Here is a 17,503-nt window from a genome sequence, read left to right as displayed (position 1 = left end):
GACAGTTGAACAGGTATCTGCAATTGTCATGCACCCTATGGACTTCTCTTTGGCTGGCTGAGCAAGCCTGGCTCCCTCACCCGTTCCTTGAATGCCACACGCTGCAGCCCCAAAGTGATCTTACTGGCCTTCTTCCAGTTTTGTGGTTCTTGTGCCAGTTTGTCAATACCTTATTTTGTGCTGGGGAGCCCAAAAGTAGCTGCTGCTGGTGTGGTTTCACAAGTGCCTAATAGAAGTCTAAATCATTTCTTTATCCTTCTGGATAAAATCCTCCTGATTTGGCCCAGTATCAAGTTAAATTCAATCATTGCAAGCTCTCACCACTGACCTGTATCCAGCTTGCCTTCCAGGACACTGAAATTTCTCCTTTTTTCTTTCTTTGTTCTTTTTTCTTTCTCCCCCTTGCAGAACTGTCAACTTCAATTAGTATCCAGTCTTTTCTGTTGCAGGAATTTAAACCCTCCCAGGGTCAGGACACTGTACCTGTCTTAGGCAAACTTATGCAGGTTTCTTTGGCTCATTTCTCCAGTACATCAAAGTCCCTCTGAATGGTGTTTCTGTCTTCTAGTGTAGTAACAGATCCCCCAAATTTGGTATCATCCACAAATTTGGGGGTGATGTGTTGCATTTCTTCATCTGGGCAGTTGATGAAGTTTTTATAACGTGTTACTCTCTTCAGTATTTAAGGGATAAATTTTAGATTACCCAACAAAATACTTCTGCCTTCCAAGATATCCAGAAGTTATTTTTCAGTAAAATATGAAAAATAGTAGGAGCAAAAGTTTGACACTCCACCAAACCCCAAAATTACATCCTTTGCAGTTCTGGTAACTATTTTCTAGTTACTTTCTCCTGCATTCCCATTACTAGAATTTTGCCATTTATTTGTATCTTTAGGTTACATTCAGCAGTGGGGATGATGCGGAGACCTTTTATCTCTCTGAAAATTCTGGTGCAGAGGGAAACTGGCTGTTGGCAGGAGCACTTCATGATCCTCTGCTGCCCTGAGAAGAAGGGTGGAGCCTGGCTTTTCTCACTTCACTTGTGCAGTGGCACATACCCATGAGTTTTGATTCCTAATGAAAATCTTGACTTTTGAGACTGGAAAGCTGAGTTTTGAGTCATCCAAGTGTGTGCAATCATGCATGGTTGGGTAGAGCCTGCTGTAGCATGCTTCTTATCAGCCGCTTAAACCCGTGTGTATTTCACACACAGCTGCTGATATCAAATTCTAGGCTGCTTCTCTGGATTTTGCCATCTGTTTGAGGCGCGTGTTTCAGCTGCATTCCAAGGCTGAACTAATCTCTTGCAAAGAAGACCCTTCCACCACCTCCAGCATTTTAGGACTGCAAATAATACTTTGCTTTCTGTCCTCTGATGATTTATGCTTGTCCTCTCAGGAGGGTCTGCCTCTAACAGGGCAGCATTCCACCCAGGGCTTGTTTGTTTGTTGTTTTTTTTTTTTCCTGAATCAAGCAGATCTAATGAAACCTTTTTATAGTGCAGGCACAGCATTTTGTGTTTATTCTTAGTATTTTCCCAGGACTTTATTATGGCAGGTAAGTCAGAAATCTGACTTTTATATATATATCTCTTTACAAAATATGGAACAGAAGTTATGTATGGTGTGGCACCTGGACAAAAATCTCCTGAAGTTTGTATTACCTGGTCCTTCTACATTTTCCATATTTTGACTACTTGTTCATGATAGCTCTGCCAATGAGCACTTGTAATAAATAACAGGAGATCCAGTAATAAAGGTTGTAGTCAACTACAATAGTGCAAGGTGATTTTGAGAAAGATGTGAGGAACCTCCCATCAGTAAATTCTGGGATTGTCTGTCCCTATGATGTTTCTTGTATAATTCATCAAAACTTTTAATATATGCCTTACCTATGAGATTTACACACTTTAAAAAAAATATGTGGAAAAAGCTATTGGAAGAATATATTGAATATAGATATATTCAAGAATATACTGTTGGTTTAGGAAAATTACATGTGAAGTTAAGAATAAGTCCCATCTACCTGTGATTATGACCCTTAGTCCTCCACTGGATGGCTGTCATCTAATGTTCCTAAAGAATCATCAAAAATTTATTTAAATAGGTGACCATGTCTGGTGCAGACAATGCTATTCACAATGCAGGAATATTTTAATTCCTCCCTCCAGGTGGGCTTTCAGCTTGGGATATTGTTGTTAAGTCTTAGTGTCCCTTTATAAATGTAAAAAGTTCTATCTTTAACTGTTTACTTGACTGGCATCTCCTTGTTTTTCCTAGTAACTAGCAATCCTTCTATCAAGATATCCCTATTTTCAGTGTCAAGATTTAATATAAAGATTAATTCAATTTCTTAGGGAGAAGAGCACTGTAGAATTTTGTTGTGCAGTTGGCTAGGAGATAACTTTCATAAGGATGGGTAAAGAGGAAGGTCTTGGCAATGCAGCAGCTGGCTTTTTCCACTTTGAAAACTGAGTATGTCACTGCCTTGATAGATCTAGCTTTTAATTCCCTGGGAATTTCTCTTTCAACTTTGAGAGGCTAAAGTTCCCCCAAAGGTCTCTGACTTTCTTTCACTGTAGCTATTGAACTGTGGGATAATTGGCAGGGTATACTTTTTCCAAGGGCTGGCTTGGTTCTCTTTCATGTTTGATAAATATTATTAAAACACTTATTTCTGCTTATTTCTTTTAGCTGTTAGGAGGCGGTTAGATACCTGTTCTTAGGAAACTTGTGTAGTTTTGACACAGGCTATAAATGCTAGCTCCATTGATATAATTGTGGTGTTCAGCACCTAACATTTGACAGCACAAAACCCATTAATTAAGAAATGATACTTTAGAAAGCTATAATTTTAACCCAGAGTTCCAGAGTTACTTATGCTATCCAAGGTGATTTCTCTGTAATTTACCACTGCAGCTGCTTGTGGATGATCTTATTTTCTTTAAAATCCTCTTTTGGAGGGTGTTTCTGCTACTTTTCTTCTCAAAGCACGTAAATGAAAACATGTCCTAACCTCATGTTGCTCCACTGCCTTCCTATCACAGACTTTTTGTACTGAATTGTACCATGCTTAATCGCATGAAGAAAAGTGTGGCTATTCTAAAATGCTTTAAAATCCATGCAAAACAGAATGTAAAAGAATTCAAGTGACCTTGTTGTATTGTGCAGCTGCAAAAAGTGGGCAAATTTGTTTTAAACTGAGAACAAATTTGAAACCAAAGCAGCCAGTTGGAAGGAATTTCTCTGGTAATGTATTTGATTTAACATAATACCTGTGAGCCCAATGCATGATTTGGGATCTCATTGTGCTAAATATGTTGGAAGAAAAGGTGGTCTCTGCCCTTTGTATCTTAGTGAGAGGTCTCAAATGAGTAGTAGTACAGGAGGAATCTACAAAGGGATGACAGGAGATTAGTGCAGTCAGCTTTCATTGCCCTGTGTTGCTTGTCCCAGCTACATTGTGCCACAGATGCAGAAACCCCTTACAGGTGCCTGGCATGGCAGGTCCTGCCCCGTGCTCTGTGGACAACGAGGGGCTGAAGAGCACAATAGAAAGCCATCTCCTTGCTCAGAATCAGGCCATGAATCATCAGGCGAGAGCTGATCCATCCAGGTTTATTAGCTTGGGCTTGGTACTGGCCTTGACACCCCTGCATTGCTTCCAATAGAAGAATTCTGCATTTCTATAGTGTGCTTCCTATGTCTTAGGTTCTCAGGGTTTTGCTAGTTTAGGTATCCTGTTTGATGACTAGACAACAGATTGCAGTCTCAGCAGTGTAATTTCTGTTAAGTATTTACTTTTTTTTTCATCGTTTTCTTTTGTATTTTAGAGGTGTCATGGAAAAGGAGAGATGTAAGAGGAATTTGAAGAAGGTCAGTCAGGTAGCTAAATGGATATTTGTGGAGTATCCCTTCAAGTAGACACGATGGCATGAGAGAAAACATGAAAATGCATGACTGCATATATGACAAACTGGCATTGGGGAGGGGATGTAGCACCCTAATATTAGACGAGGGATGAATGGACTCAAGTTAGGCTGTGAACATCTTTGACGATTGTTGTTGTTTAATGTAGTAAAAAGAAAAAAAGCTCAGAGTATCCAGAGATGAGAGTTTTGTGAAAAGAGCATCATTAACAGCAGCATTCACATTGGATGGTGAGGGCAGGACTGCGTTTAAGGTCAGAGAGGATGATGTTGCAATGACTAAGGCATGATATAAGAGCTCAGGTAATATTCTACCTATGTGTATGGATTTTAGAGCTGATAGGCAAAAAGAGTCTTTAGATGTAATCAAATTGCACTTGAGAGAAAACTTATGTAAGTAAGTGATGAGTAGTTTGGGGATGGTTCCCTAGTGATGTAAAACAGACATTAAAAAGCATGAAAAAGAAAGGAATGCTGTGCACGGTAAAATAACAAATTCTAGATGCTGTTTGGTGAATGAACATTGTAGTAATAGAATACTTGAGACATTGTGACAGGACCACTAATTGTTATTTCACTTAATATCATAAAGACTACTAATGTTCAATTTGTCTACAGTAGTTGAAAATGACAATTGGAAAATATCTCAGAATGTGAGTGTATACACATGTATATGTACACTATGTGTGTTTGCGTATGTACATGTATACATACCTTATATAGAGAGACCAACATTTTTATGGGAAAAGCAAACTTACATAGGTGGAAAAGTTGAGAAATTTTTAAGCATACAGCTTCTTGATCTGCTGAGGGGCTTCTGTACCTGAAAGCTTTCTTTCCAACTTTGTCACTTGGTCTAATCAGAAATATTCTTTCTCTTTTAGACCATGTAGATTCCTAGACAATCTTGGCTATGACAGTGTTGCTTCCACAACATATATTTGATGAAAATAGCAAGTAGCAGGGAACCTAGATTAATCCGTTTTGATTTTCATTTACCTAAGGGAAGATACTACTCTCCCCACTAAAATGAAGACCTTAATAAATGGTCTAATTACATAAGGCTGTTTTCCTATATGCTGACAACTTTTTTTCTTCATGTAACCAAACGTGGCAAGAATTCAAGGAAAGAGTAGTTCTCCAGTAGTACAGAACTGGCATGGAGACTTCGTGTGAGCTTTTACAACTATTACAATATACAAGACTAAGCTAAGCTAAAATCTTTTGGGAGTGGTTAACCTATCTTCTCTATCTGTCAGCTTATGTTCATTTTAAACCTAAACCATATCTTTCATTTTCCTAGTCTTGTACCTCTTTCTTTACTTGCCTCCCCCTTGACCTGCCATCTCTTCCATGTGGAACTGAGGAATGTTGTGTCACTGTAAAAAATTTATCTTCTTCTTTTTTTTTCCTGCTCACTGCAGTAATTTATACTCTCTGTTAAGAGAGCAGACAGGTCAAATGAACAAGCTTGCTCTGTAGTGTGCAAGTCTAAAGAAAGATGGTAAATCTTTGGGTCAGGCATTGGGGTAGATTTAAGAAAATTGAGGCATTGCCTGCATTGATGCAGTTACAGTGTAGAAATCAAAGGTGTAATTCTCCCCTTGAGGAAGGGAGAGTCGTATTGTACCCCAGGCTTCTGAAACAGAACTTAGGGTAGAGGCGTTACTGCTGCAGTTCTATTCATCTTTATCAGTTTGTAATAAGTTAGTTGCTTAGAAATTCTTGTTTCTGCTTGTCTGTACTTATAATTAAAAAAAAGCACTTTTGAAATACTCTATGTATTTGTGTGAGTGCACACATGCGTATGTTTACATGAGGAAGAGATTCTCTAGTGCCTGTGTGTAACTTAAAATATAAGCCCAAAATTAAAAAGGAGTGCAGCTGTTGCTATTATATTGCTATTTTCAATTATTATCAGTGTCTCAAGAATTTTTCTATTTGACTGAAACATGGGGTGTTTCTTTTTCCTGAAAGTTTCACCACATGCAGATTTTATGGTAGAAAAAACAGTAGTAGGAAGAGCAGAGCGGAATTCTGCCTTCTTTCCTGCCTTCCCATGACCCCACCCCACAGCCATGCTCTTTCATGGCATTTCTTTCTAATGTGTGTGAGCTTGTGTGCTTTGATCTATGGCATGTGTGTGAAGGGTGACGGGGCGTGATTTCGCTAGTCACATCTGTTTCAAACGATCTGTTCTGCTGTGGTGCAGCAAGTAGCAATCCATATGAGATTGTTGCTTTCTTTTTTCTTCCAACTTAAATACCTATGTCATTCCATTTAGTATTTAAGTTGTGGGAATGTAGAGAATATGAAATGTGCTACTAATTGGGTAACTAAAATCGAGGCTGCCTATGTAGCCTTGGTTCTTTGTTCTTAAATGTATGCTTGCATAGACAGATTCCCCTCTCAATTGCATCGATGTTCAGAGTGAACACCTGTGTAATTGAAAGCGAAACTGTCCACAGTATTTAGTTACACGACATTTTTTCCTCCCAATGGGTCCCTGATAGATCAGTGTGCATGACAGATAGCATTCAGTAAATGGGGCAGCTGCTTGATTTTTGTCATTGCTCTTCACTGCACGGTCCCTCTGAAACCCTGCATGTTGCAAATTCTTCCAAAGTGCATTCTTTTCCTGCAAGTCCCTTTTGGCATACTTGAACGTCTCACAAATCTGAATTAACATACTGGGAAGTATTATACCTCTTTACTGGATGAGGAATTGAGACCTAGTGACCTTCCTAAATCAGGAAAGACATCTCCATCAGAACTAATCTTCGTGAGTTCCAGTTGGAAGTTAAAAGTAGTCTAGACCAGCTTATTCACTTAAAATCTGACCTTTTTATCTTTGATCATGACTTGACTTGGTTCTGCTAGGCCATATCCTGCTGCTCAGCTTCTGTACACAAACTAATTTCATGTGCTTTGTAGACTGTGAAAGGAGTAAGGCAAGAATCCTGAAGAAGCAAATTGTGTCTGATAGTGTAATCTGATTGTGTATCACTCAGACTTAACTATAAGTTACTTCTAACATTTCCTCTTTTTTTTTTTTTTTTTTGGTGTAACTTGATTTAAAGGACTTCTATGGATGTAGAACTATAATAAACAATAAATACAGGATTTAATAAGTTCATTGTTTTATTTTCTTTTTTCAAATAAGATTATAAAAGTCTTATTTGCAAAATTCCATGGGTTTACGTCGGCCAAGAAAACAATTTATTAAACTGAAGGAGATACAGCACAGTTCTAATGGTTAACATTCTTGTTAAGAAACCTGTTTCTACAGTAACTGCTGAAGATTGTCACTTCCTTTGGCATTTGGAATAGTACCAGAGTGAATTTAACACTGATGCTGCAAGGGACAAATCCTATGAGAGCCGCAATAGATCACTGCTAGCAGTATGCTTTATTTGGTATGGAGATGTATGAACAACACCATGCAGTAACCATAGAAGGTGTTTAAGAACTATTTCTTCCTACTCTAATAAATCTAATGCTCTGTATGCATTTGCTTATTTTCTTTCTATACAAAGAGTAGTCCTCTCCTCACTTGAATCTTACAAGGGCACTTAAAATACATAGGTAAGCTTAAGACTTTAATTTAAAATGTGTGTGCACGTGTGTGTTACTAAATTTTAAAAGTCTATGAAGAGATTCACCACGTGTGATTTTCACTAATAAAGAAGGTGTCAACGTGGGGCAAATGTGTATGGCTCAAGCTTTAAAACAAAACCCAGGTGAGTTTTAAAGGCTGTGTTTGTCTTATCTTGTACTAGCTCTGTGTTTCTTCTCTGAAACATAGTGAATGGAGATTTTTCTTCTGCTTATAGGAGTGTGTATCCTCAGAGGAAGTGGATGATTTCAGTGGCTATGTATTCTGTTTCAGTGTATGTTTGCATCTGTTTTTGTTTGTCTCTTGAACTGAGACTGCAACAAGCAAACTTGTGATCAATTGAAGGCTGAAACTCTTTTAAGGGGAGGGGAAAAGGCTTCAGAGGAGATATCTTGTTTTTAGCAGCCACAGTCTGGGTGCTGGTATGATTCTGAGAGAAACCGAACTTTGTTTTTGCAAGTTTGTGGGTATGCATGCAGTGAATACTTGGAGATGTTACAGAAACTTCCTTCTTGCTTTTTTTCTTTCCAGATGGATGAGATAAAAGGTAAAGACAGGGTGATTCTGGCTCTGGAGAAAGACCTTGGTGTCCAGGCAGGCCATACACAGAAACTGCTTCTTCAGAAAGAAGCTTTGGATGAACAGCTTGTCCAAGTGAAGGAGGCAGAACGATACCACAGTAGTCCTAAGAGAGAGCTTCCTGCGGGAGTGGGGGATATCACCGAACTGATGGGAAGCCCGGTAAGAAAATTGTGTTTTCTTTAAATGTTCGACAGAGGCTCATTGCTGCCTGGGTGTTCACATTGGTTTTGTGGCTGCTTTTAAAATACTAGAAGGACTAATTCATGGTAAATGGCCATGCACTGCAGTGTGCTGTTTCATTGATGATTTAGATCCTCCTTGGATGTCTTGAATTTCTAAGAATGTTGAAAATATATGGATATAGAACTTTTAGAATTCACATTGTGAGCTTCAGCTGTGAACCCCATTATTTTCTTAGCTATGAATTTCATAACTTTAGGAATTATTTTAACCAATGGCAAATAGATACTCTACTGCTCAAAAACTAAGCCATGTGATTTAATCTCTGTCCTATGCACTAAAACTAGAATTGTTTTAGCTGATAGTAAGAAAACTGGTGAGAAGTAGCTAGTAATACGTGAAGTATTATTTATCTAGCTGCCTTTTTTTAAATTGTTAAACCTTTACATACGTTTCACAAGTAGATGCTTTTCATGTAATATATCATAGTATTTCCATCATATAGTATTGTTTAGTGTTTCAGTTAGTTAAAATAAGTTTTGCAGACATTGATGTATGAGTCTGTTTTAAATTTACACAATCTACTTGCTAAACCATGATACTAAATTGTGGATAGTAAAATATTTTTTAAAAGGTCATTTTATATATCTGTATGTTTTTGATGTAAAGGAGCAGCATTTGGATGAACGAGATGTGCGGAGATTTCAGTTAAAAATCGCTGAACTAAATGCTGTAATAAGGAAGCTGGAAGACAGAAATACTCTCTTAGCAGATGAAAGAAATGAACTGGTAAATTAATTAGTATTAACACAGATGGTGACTGGGAGGGCATCTTTATGGTAAAAGATTTAATGTTGGAAAGTCAGTGTTATAAATAATTTACAAATTAGTCCTGGTTGGCCTCAATCAATTATATCTAAATATAACAGAGATTTCTATAGAAATTCACTTTATGACCATAAAAGACATGGATGGAATCTCTCTTGTTCCAGAAAAGTAAACATTTATAAATTTATTTTGGGGTCATCGTAATCAAATTGACTGGTAGTTTGCCTGTGGCACTGTGTAATAATGTTGTGTAAAACATGCATAATCTGTGCACTTAAATTACTGCATTAATCTTTTTGAAATTAGACATTGGTTTTGTGACATGCTTATGCTAGCTAGGAGTTAAAAAAGCTTTCTTGTGCTAGTGATGAAAAATCTGCCATTTCTCAAGGGAAGGCTCTAAAGTAGGTGAAATTATCCTAGGAGAGTGATAGTAACTTACAAAAGAAGGGATATGACATAAATTTTAAGAATGAGTTTTATTGCCTGCATTGCTCATTAATTGCTGGTACTGAGGTAATGGTGAAACTCCCATTGACTGCAGTGGGAGCTGAGCTTTAACAACAGGAATTTTTACACCTCCTCCTATAATGCCCTAATTCTAGTGGCAGTAGAAAAGATTTTTCATTCTAATCAGATGGAATTCTTTCCTCATGCAAGCTATGTAGCTGATTCTAAATTAATGTTATTATGTATAGTGAGGGCAGAAGGTGAGGGCACTCTTGCACATGTCAGTCCTACGGATGAGTGAAGAACTGACATCTTCCTCCTTGCTTTGTCAGACTTAGCTCTTCATGTTAAGATATGAAGGGTTTGCTTTATGGTAAAAGGACTTAATTTAGTTATGACATCTCAATGATTATCAGAACAGCTAATTTTTGACGTTTTCTTGCCCAACATCTTGGCTGAATCTAGATTAATGAAATCAATTGAACAATGGTGGACTAAAATTGGATGAATTGAGAATGTAATTGTGTCTTTTTCTTCAAACTTTTCCTCTTTAAATAGCTGTATGGTATAAACAGCCCTTTCATATGGCAAAGATTGATTCCTTATTAACAATTCAAGTTTCTTGGGGTAAGAAGAACATGTGTTTTAGCCTGGGTAAAGTTCACCATTTTTCCTAATTTGCCTAGGTGCTGAGTGTTGTTTTGGGTTTTTTTTCTACCACTTTTACTGGTACAGTTGCTTTTCTTTGCTTTATACTCTCAAGAACATCTTTCCTTTTTTCAAGACTGCATTATAGAAAGACGAGGTAATTTGGCCTCCTAATCCTTTCTGTGGACATAAGTCATTCAAAACGTCCCTGAAGAATGCTGAAGTACTTGCAACATCTATCTTTCAGTGTCCATCTAGATGGAGGGCATGTGTGACTCAGTCAAGTGCTCTTCTTGATGCCTGACTTAGAGGCATAAGCTGCATATTTTGGAAAAGATATGGGGAAGATTTTATCATATTGTGACATAAACCCAGTAATACCAGTAAGGACATGTGATTAAACACTGTGAAAAATAATTTTCTCCTGAGAATGAAACAGAAAACCAAATACTTAGTGAAATTATCTCAGGAGAAGGATTATATTTTTCTCATTTCCAGTTAAAACTCAGTAAATTTAAAAGTGTTTTGATTGGAAAAAATGGATTTTTTTACAAACAAAACAGCTCAAGGATTAATGAAATAAAAAGAGTGAAATACTGATACACACAAATGCAAGAAAGGGCAGTAATTTGCTTTACATAATTGTCTAACATTCTAAAACCACAGGAACAAAATTGAGCAGCTTGAAAATGTCAGCTGAATGCTGAGATTGAATCTGTGCCCTCTGGCTGACTTTCTCATTGCTCTAATTATACATTAGGTACAGTGGTTTTTAAAGGAGAGGAGGAGGAGTTTACTCCTACTAAGAGATAGGTAAATTGGTGAAAACAACTACCCTAGAGACCTAGTTGGTCACAAGAAGCTTATATACAATGAGATTAATTTATCAAGAAACCTTTTACAGATCATCATAAATGTTTTCTGAGAGCAAAATCCAGATCTAGTGGGGATTGGGGCATTTTGATTTGGTAGGTTTTTTGGGGGTTTTTTGGTTTTTTTTGTTTTTGTTTTTTTTTTTGAAACTGAATGTACTAAACCAGATCTCGTGTTTTTGTAGACTGTACGAAAACGTTATGTCTTATTTGTTTGAACCCCTGTAGTTCTTAGTTCAGCAGTAGTACATATCAGATGCCACTTAACAAAAGAACTAAACTTTCTGAATGAAGAAAGAAAGCAAGTGAAACCACTCTATTTCTTCTTTCCTAAGGCTATGAACTAAAGCAGAGCTAACTTTATTCCTTTGCCATTTGCAGCTGAAACGTTCTCGGGAGACAGAAAGTCAGCTGAAGCCTTTGGTAGAAAAAAATAAGAGGATGAGCAAAAAAAATGATGATATGTTGCAATGTATCCAGAGAATGGAAGAGAAAATAAAAAATCTATCAAGGGAAAATGTAGAATTGGTAAGTAATCATCTCTGATGTCATGTTATAAGAATGCATTGCACAGAGCTACTTTGAAGTGAAAGTGCTTGTGAAGCTTTTACTCTAACACAGACATTTCAGAGTCTCAGCAGTGGGATGGTATAACTGTCAAATTCAGCCAATGCTGCTGAATATTCATATTCTGCATTCAGAGTGGCATGTGCTTTGTCTGGTATCAATTCACACCAATTAAGAGAAAGGATCACAGATAGATAAAGTGTGTTTGGAGGCTATAAAAATGTATGACTAAAAATCAGCTTTAATAAATGCTGCTTTTATGATTAGAAGTCAGAACTGAATTTGAGTGCGTATGCCAAAGGCTCTACTATGCTAGATCATTGAGTTCATTTGTCTGCTAATTTTATCCCACACTATGTTCTTTGATTCTGTTTCAAAATATCTTATGTGAGATATTAACGGCAAGGCATATAGAATGTGTAATAATATATTTTTGTTGAAAGAGACCTTATGTTGTAGTGGAGCATGCACTGAGGAGTCCAAAGAGTTCTTGATTACTACATCACAAATAAGCATTTTCCTCCTCTTAGAGCAAGACACTTTAAAATGTTCTGTTTATTTTTTAAAATTTTATTTTAATTTTTGTAGAAAGAGAAATTATCCGCACAACCAGCGCTGAAGAGGCACACATCTTTGAATGATCTCAGCAGCACACGAGAGGAACAAGAAATTGAATTCCTTAGACTGCAAGTCAAAGAACAACAGCATGTTATTGATGATCTCACAGTGGTAATGCTTATGACTGGTATACACACATGCATGCACACACATTTATAGGCAAGCTAAAGATTTGAGAGCAATGTTTTAATTCCAGTTGTAGTAGTGACACAGAAATAGTTTTTTGGTAATCAAAGGATTACTTCTCAGGTAGTGAATGAATTTCTTTGGAAAGTGTATGAATCTCTGTATTATAAAATATTTACCTATTATGAGCTTCTTGTGAAAAGAAGTGCAACAGTCCATCCACCTTGCTTATAAAATTGGCTCTCAACAACTGAGGAACTTGAGGAAAGGACACGATCCAAAATTTAATGACTGAAATGTGTTGAGGACCCTGGTGCAACCCAACCGCGCCCCTGATCTAGAAGTCCTCCTAAAAGAAAGGAACATGCAGGATGGCATTAATTTCATCTAACTAAGCATCTCTAACTGAGCTGGCCCCACTGGCTGTCTTTATAACAAATGGAGAGGTATATGCACCATTCATCTAACCAAAAGTTAGCAGCATAGTTTAAGATTAGAGTTGCACAGCTACTAGCCTCTGACTCTGAAGACTACTTAAGATGATGCTCATAGATGTTTGCACTCTTTTTGATCAGGGCTCTTTGGAGTTGTGTTAGAGGTGTCTAGTGCTATTTAGTGTAACTTATGATATACCCTTCTGGTGCTGACAGAAATGATACATCATCTCTGAGACACCCCTGCCCTTCTGGATTATCATCTGGAACTCAGGCAGACTCAAAGCATCTCAAATGGCACTACTGACTGCTACAAAATGATAAAACAAATTTAAGATCATTCTGTCTAAATAGAAAATTAAACAGTTGGATACAACATTAAAAATAAAAATAGAAGATCCAAAAAGATAAAGCAACAAGATGTGTTACTGAACTGTCTGGAACATTGACTCTATTATTGGCACTTCCTCTGAGTTTCTGACCCAGGATTTCTCTCTGTAATCAGTGCCAAAGATTGATGTCTGCGTGCATTCTACAGTGTCACAGCATTACAAGCAGTAGGATGTTACTCAGACACTATGATGTAGGATCTGATTCACAGAGCAATGCTGCTTTACCTTCCAGATACAACTGTACAGGCAGGGAGTATGACATGATATTAAATTCCCAGTACATGGCAGCTATAACCTCACTTGTATTTCAGTGGAAAGTGGGTATAAAAGGGCTCTCTTTTTACTGTCTCAGCCAGTAATCTGAGGAAATATATTGTATCCTGACTTTGGTCAAACAGTATTGACTTGTGTTTAGTGTGGAAGTAAAATAAATAAATATTTAAAAATATGGTTTCATTTTTGCTTCGTTTCCTGTTTACAGATACTATTTCACTTGCAGAAAATAGTTAAATTGTTAACTAGGATACTGCTTTGGTTGGCAGTACTTACTAATCAATGCTTTGCCTTTGATACAAGGCAGTGGAATTCTGCACTTCCGTTATGCTTTTTAGCTATCCTTTCTGGCTCAAACCGTGCCTCTACAGAATACAAATGTATCGTGATTATCAAGAATGACCCACATGTCACATACGTGATTAATACAAAAGTCATCAGCTTAACTGCAGCTGAGACCAATATGATACATGGAAATAAGAACAATAGTCTTAGGCAAAAGGTTTGTCTGAACTGATTAACAGTGTTGTTTGTAGGATATCTTTGGTGTTGTTTGAAGCCATATCAACTTGAATTCTCCCACAACAGTGGTTCTTAAAAGGAAAGCTGTCAAGATAAACTTGGATGATTACAAAAGATGCTAGTGATTCAGCAAATGGTGTTTTTTAACTGGCATTATTATTGTTCTGGTAGCTTGATGTATAGTTGAGACAGTAAATTAAGTGATCTTCATACAAACAAGATAAGAAACAAGAAGGAGTGGGGGATTTTGGAAGTGTTTGTTCATTCTGCACTGAAGTGAGAGGAAAGTCCAACTGTTTGGACACCTGGTCGGTATGCAGAAGACCCAGGTTAAAGCAGGGACTGTGCTTTAACCACATACCTAAGGAGAGAGCGTTTCTCTCCAACACTGTAAAATTCAACTGTGTGGTTTCAGCTTTAGCTTAATGTATTATGTTATATTATACTGCAGCTTGAAATACCTGCACAACTCTACCTTGGCAGTCATTACTTTTCTTTTTTGAAAACCGCATGTATTAAAGGGGCTGTATAAGTTGTGCTTTTCTGAATTATTTTGTATTTTCCAAAAATTCGTTCCTGGAACAATGTGCTGATAAAGATAAATTATTTTATTATGATTTCTACTGGGAACTTCCTATTTGTCCACTTTCTGAACTGAATGTAAAGCAAATAGCTCTGAATAGAATAATACCATGCAGTGAGCAATAACTTTGAACTGCTATCATTCATTTAAAAATAGAGGTACTGCAAGCAAAGATGCAGAGCTAAGGAAAGAATCAGTAAAAAGGCAAGGAGGCAGATCACCTGCCTCCTGTGTTGTTGGGGTTGGTTTTGTTTGTGGCTTTGCATTTTTTACCTTCTCTTCCTCCTCTTTCCTTTGGAATTCAAGGTAGTATTCTTGGAATAGTTCATAAACCCTGTGTTTTTCTAGTTATAACTCCTCCTGTTATGACATAGTTAACTGTGATCTTGTTCCAAAGCCGTGGTAGAAAAAAGACACCAACAAAGTTGATAGACTGAGAGTGCCTTTGGATTTGAAACTTTTGCCCTGCAAGGATATGTCACGTGTAGAGCTATATCTGCATATGCGTGCTTGTACATCAGTATGCCTGATGTCATGACTTGTAATTACTAAGGCTGGACTTATTTTTGGCCACCAACATGCTTCTTCAGGCTGGTTGAACACTGGAGTAAGAATGTGAATTCTGTTTCCGTAGTGAGCTTCTTGGTAAAAGAGTCAAAAGAACTGTCATAAATCTGTGCCCAGTATTTAACAAAGCCTTTCCTTGCCAACTTCCTGTCAAGTGTGTAAAGTATATGACAGAAGAGATTGTTCGCTAAAGGGATAAAGCTGCAGTACAGCGTGGTGTTATATCAACATGGTGTTATTCAAAAGGATAAAGACGTTGTCTTTGTTAGCTTTACCATAGGCTTTAAGAAAATTTTAATGATATTTCTTTGTGTCAGACATACCGAAATATGTTTTTTAAAAAAACATACTACAATGTTCTCTTTCCTTCTAGGAAAGGGAACGGTTATTGCGGTCTAAAAAACAGAGGAGGAAAAGTCTGAAGCCTCCAAAGGTGAGCAAACCTTCAGTTTTCCATGCATATCTTTTGTGAACAGCGCTCGTTTCAAATACTGCCTGAAATTAAAGCTCTACTTAAATTAATGGTAAAATTTCATATAATTCTCCTATTTTCTCTTGTGAGCACTTATTAACTTTTTCTTATGATAATGCATGAGCTGCAAGTTTTGTACTACACACAAGTGTTTCTGTCTTGGGTTTTGTTTTAGATAAACAACATAATTATACTTTTAGCCATTGCGGCCTAAATATTCAAGTGTCTTGAGGCCTAAGTGATATAATGACTTGAAACAACTAAAATTTCAAAGGACAAATATTCACTCCATTTCAAAGACAATGCACCCTTTAAACTACTCGTACCCAATTACTGCTTAATCACAATTGAAAACTTTGTCATGCTAGAGATGTTATTGAAATATTTCTGTATATGATATATAAGTAGTAAGAAAATTCTAACTATTTTTCTGTAGTAACTATTTTTCTCTAGAATGCAAAGTACAAGAGAAAAATTTAGATTGTAGAAACAGAGAAGGTTTGCTTCAGAGTGTACCTTTATTTTTTATTGCAACACGTGCTTACAGTAATTAATTTTGCTGAATAATGTTTTTTGGAAGTTGAACATTAGCAGCCTGGAGCATGTGAGTGGAGGAGAACAGGGCAAGAGGGGAAAAAATGGAAGTGAAGAGTGGAGATCTGATTGTCATCTGTATGATAGCTTAAGATACATTCTGTCATAAATGGGTACTTGTTGTCAGTGTGTTCTGCATAGTATATTCCTGGTGACCTCCAGGTGGTGCTTTTTTATTGCTCTGCATTCTGCAATAAGTATATTCAGAAAGATTTATCTTTTGGGATTCTCTGTTTTCAGCAGTAATTTCTTCAAATTATGCTTCTAATAATGATGTGTCTTTTACAGATGAAGAAAGAAAAATTGAGAAGTAACAATAAATCTTGCATATATTTTTCTGTTAGGTAATGGAAGTCTGATAGAAGCCAAATATATTTGCAATAACCCTGAACCATTCTTCCTTGGTGTAGTGGTATATTTGGAAGTTTGTGTGCTGAAAGCAAGTTTAAAAACAGGACATAGAAGTAAATATATATATAGCAAATATATATATATATGTAACTAATACTGTAATTTTTATAGTGCCCTCTAATTAATAACCTTTATCTGATTTTAAATTACTTGTGTAAGATCTTTTGCTAAATTATAAAGTTCCTAATGAAACAAAACTAATTTAGTTTTTTAGGAGTTGATAACTAGTGATACTAATTTCTATGGGATGAGAACTTCCATAATCATTCATTTATGTCTTAAAAATGTTCTGTGTTAGTAGAATTTCGGCTGACCTAGACTCTGTACCCTTTCCTTTTACCTATTTTCTCTTGAGCAAGCTGCTGCTTTAGTGGCATTTTCTTCTTCTTTTCCTTATTGCCCAAAGCAAGGGTAGAACAACATGAGGGTTGGAGAAAATGTGTATGATAACATTAAAAAATTTGAGGCAGTGCTGTTCTTTGTGTGGTAAGAGTACTATAATGGGGGGACTTGTGCAGAAGTTATTGCAAGAATTGTGTGCACATGAGCAACAAAGTTAGTAGGGGTTTGCTTGTTACTTATGACATGATAGATACACCAGAAAAAACCAAATTAGTCAGTGTCAAACATAACTCTCACTAGTTATTCCATCCCCTACCTGTTAGTACTTCGGTGCCCATATGAAATTGGCCATTTGAAATTTTATTTGATGCTCTCTCCTCAAAGCAAAAGCAGGACTATAAGACAAAATCAAGTGAAAAAGAGAGAGAAAGGTGTGAGAGAAGTGAATGGGATTATATATATTATACTAGTTCTACTATGTATACTATACTAGTTA

The 17,503-nt window shown here is 36.8% G+C and overlaps 1 protein-coding gene across 1 annotated transcript in view; it reads left to right on the top strand.

Moving 5' to 3' along the window:
- The window catches only part of JAKMIP1 (janus kinase and microtubule interacting protein 1), a 98,156-nt gene that overhangs the window by 25,587 nt on the left and 55,066 nt on the right, over nucleotides 1-17,503 (top strand). Inside the window, exons 4-8 of the mRNA XM_086464664.1 lie at nucleotides 8,078-8,287; nucleotides 8,978-9,097; nucleotides 11,488-11,634; nucleotides 12,262-12,402; nucleotides 15,562-15,621. Coding sequence (XP_086320790.1) covers nucleotides 8,078-8,287; nucleotides 8,978-9,097; nucleotides 11,488-11,634; nucleotides 12,262-12,402; nucleotides 15,562-15,621 — 678 coding nt within the window. The remainder of the gene's footprint in view (nucleotides 1-8,077; nucleotides 8,288-8,977; nucleotides 9,098-11,487; nucleotides 11,635-12,261; nucleotides 12,403-15,561; nucleotides 15,622-17,503) is intronic.

The sequence above is a fragment of the Leptosomus discolor genome, chromosome 4, assembly GCF_034619465.1.
Source record: "Leptosomus discolor isolate bLepDis1 chromosome 4, bLepDis1.hap2, whole genome shotgun sequence".
Classification (NCBI taxonomy): domain Eukaryota; kingdom Metazoa; phylum Chordata; class Aves; order Leptosomiformes; family Leptosomidae; genus Leptosomus; species Leptosomus discolor.
Note: the sequence above shows the minus strand (reverse complement) of the source record. Positions and strands in the feature narration are given on the sequence as shown.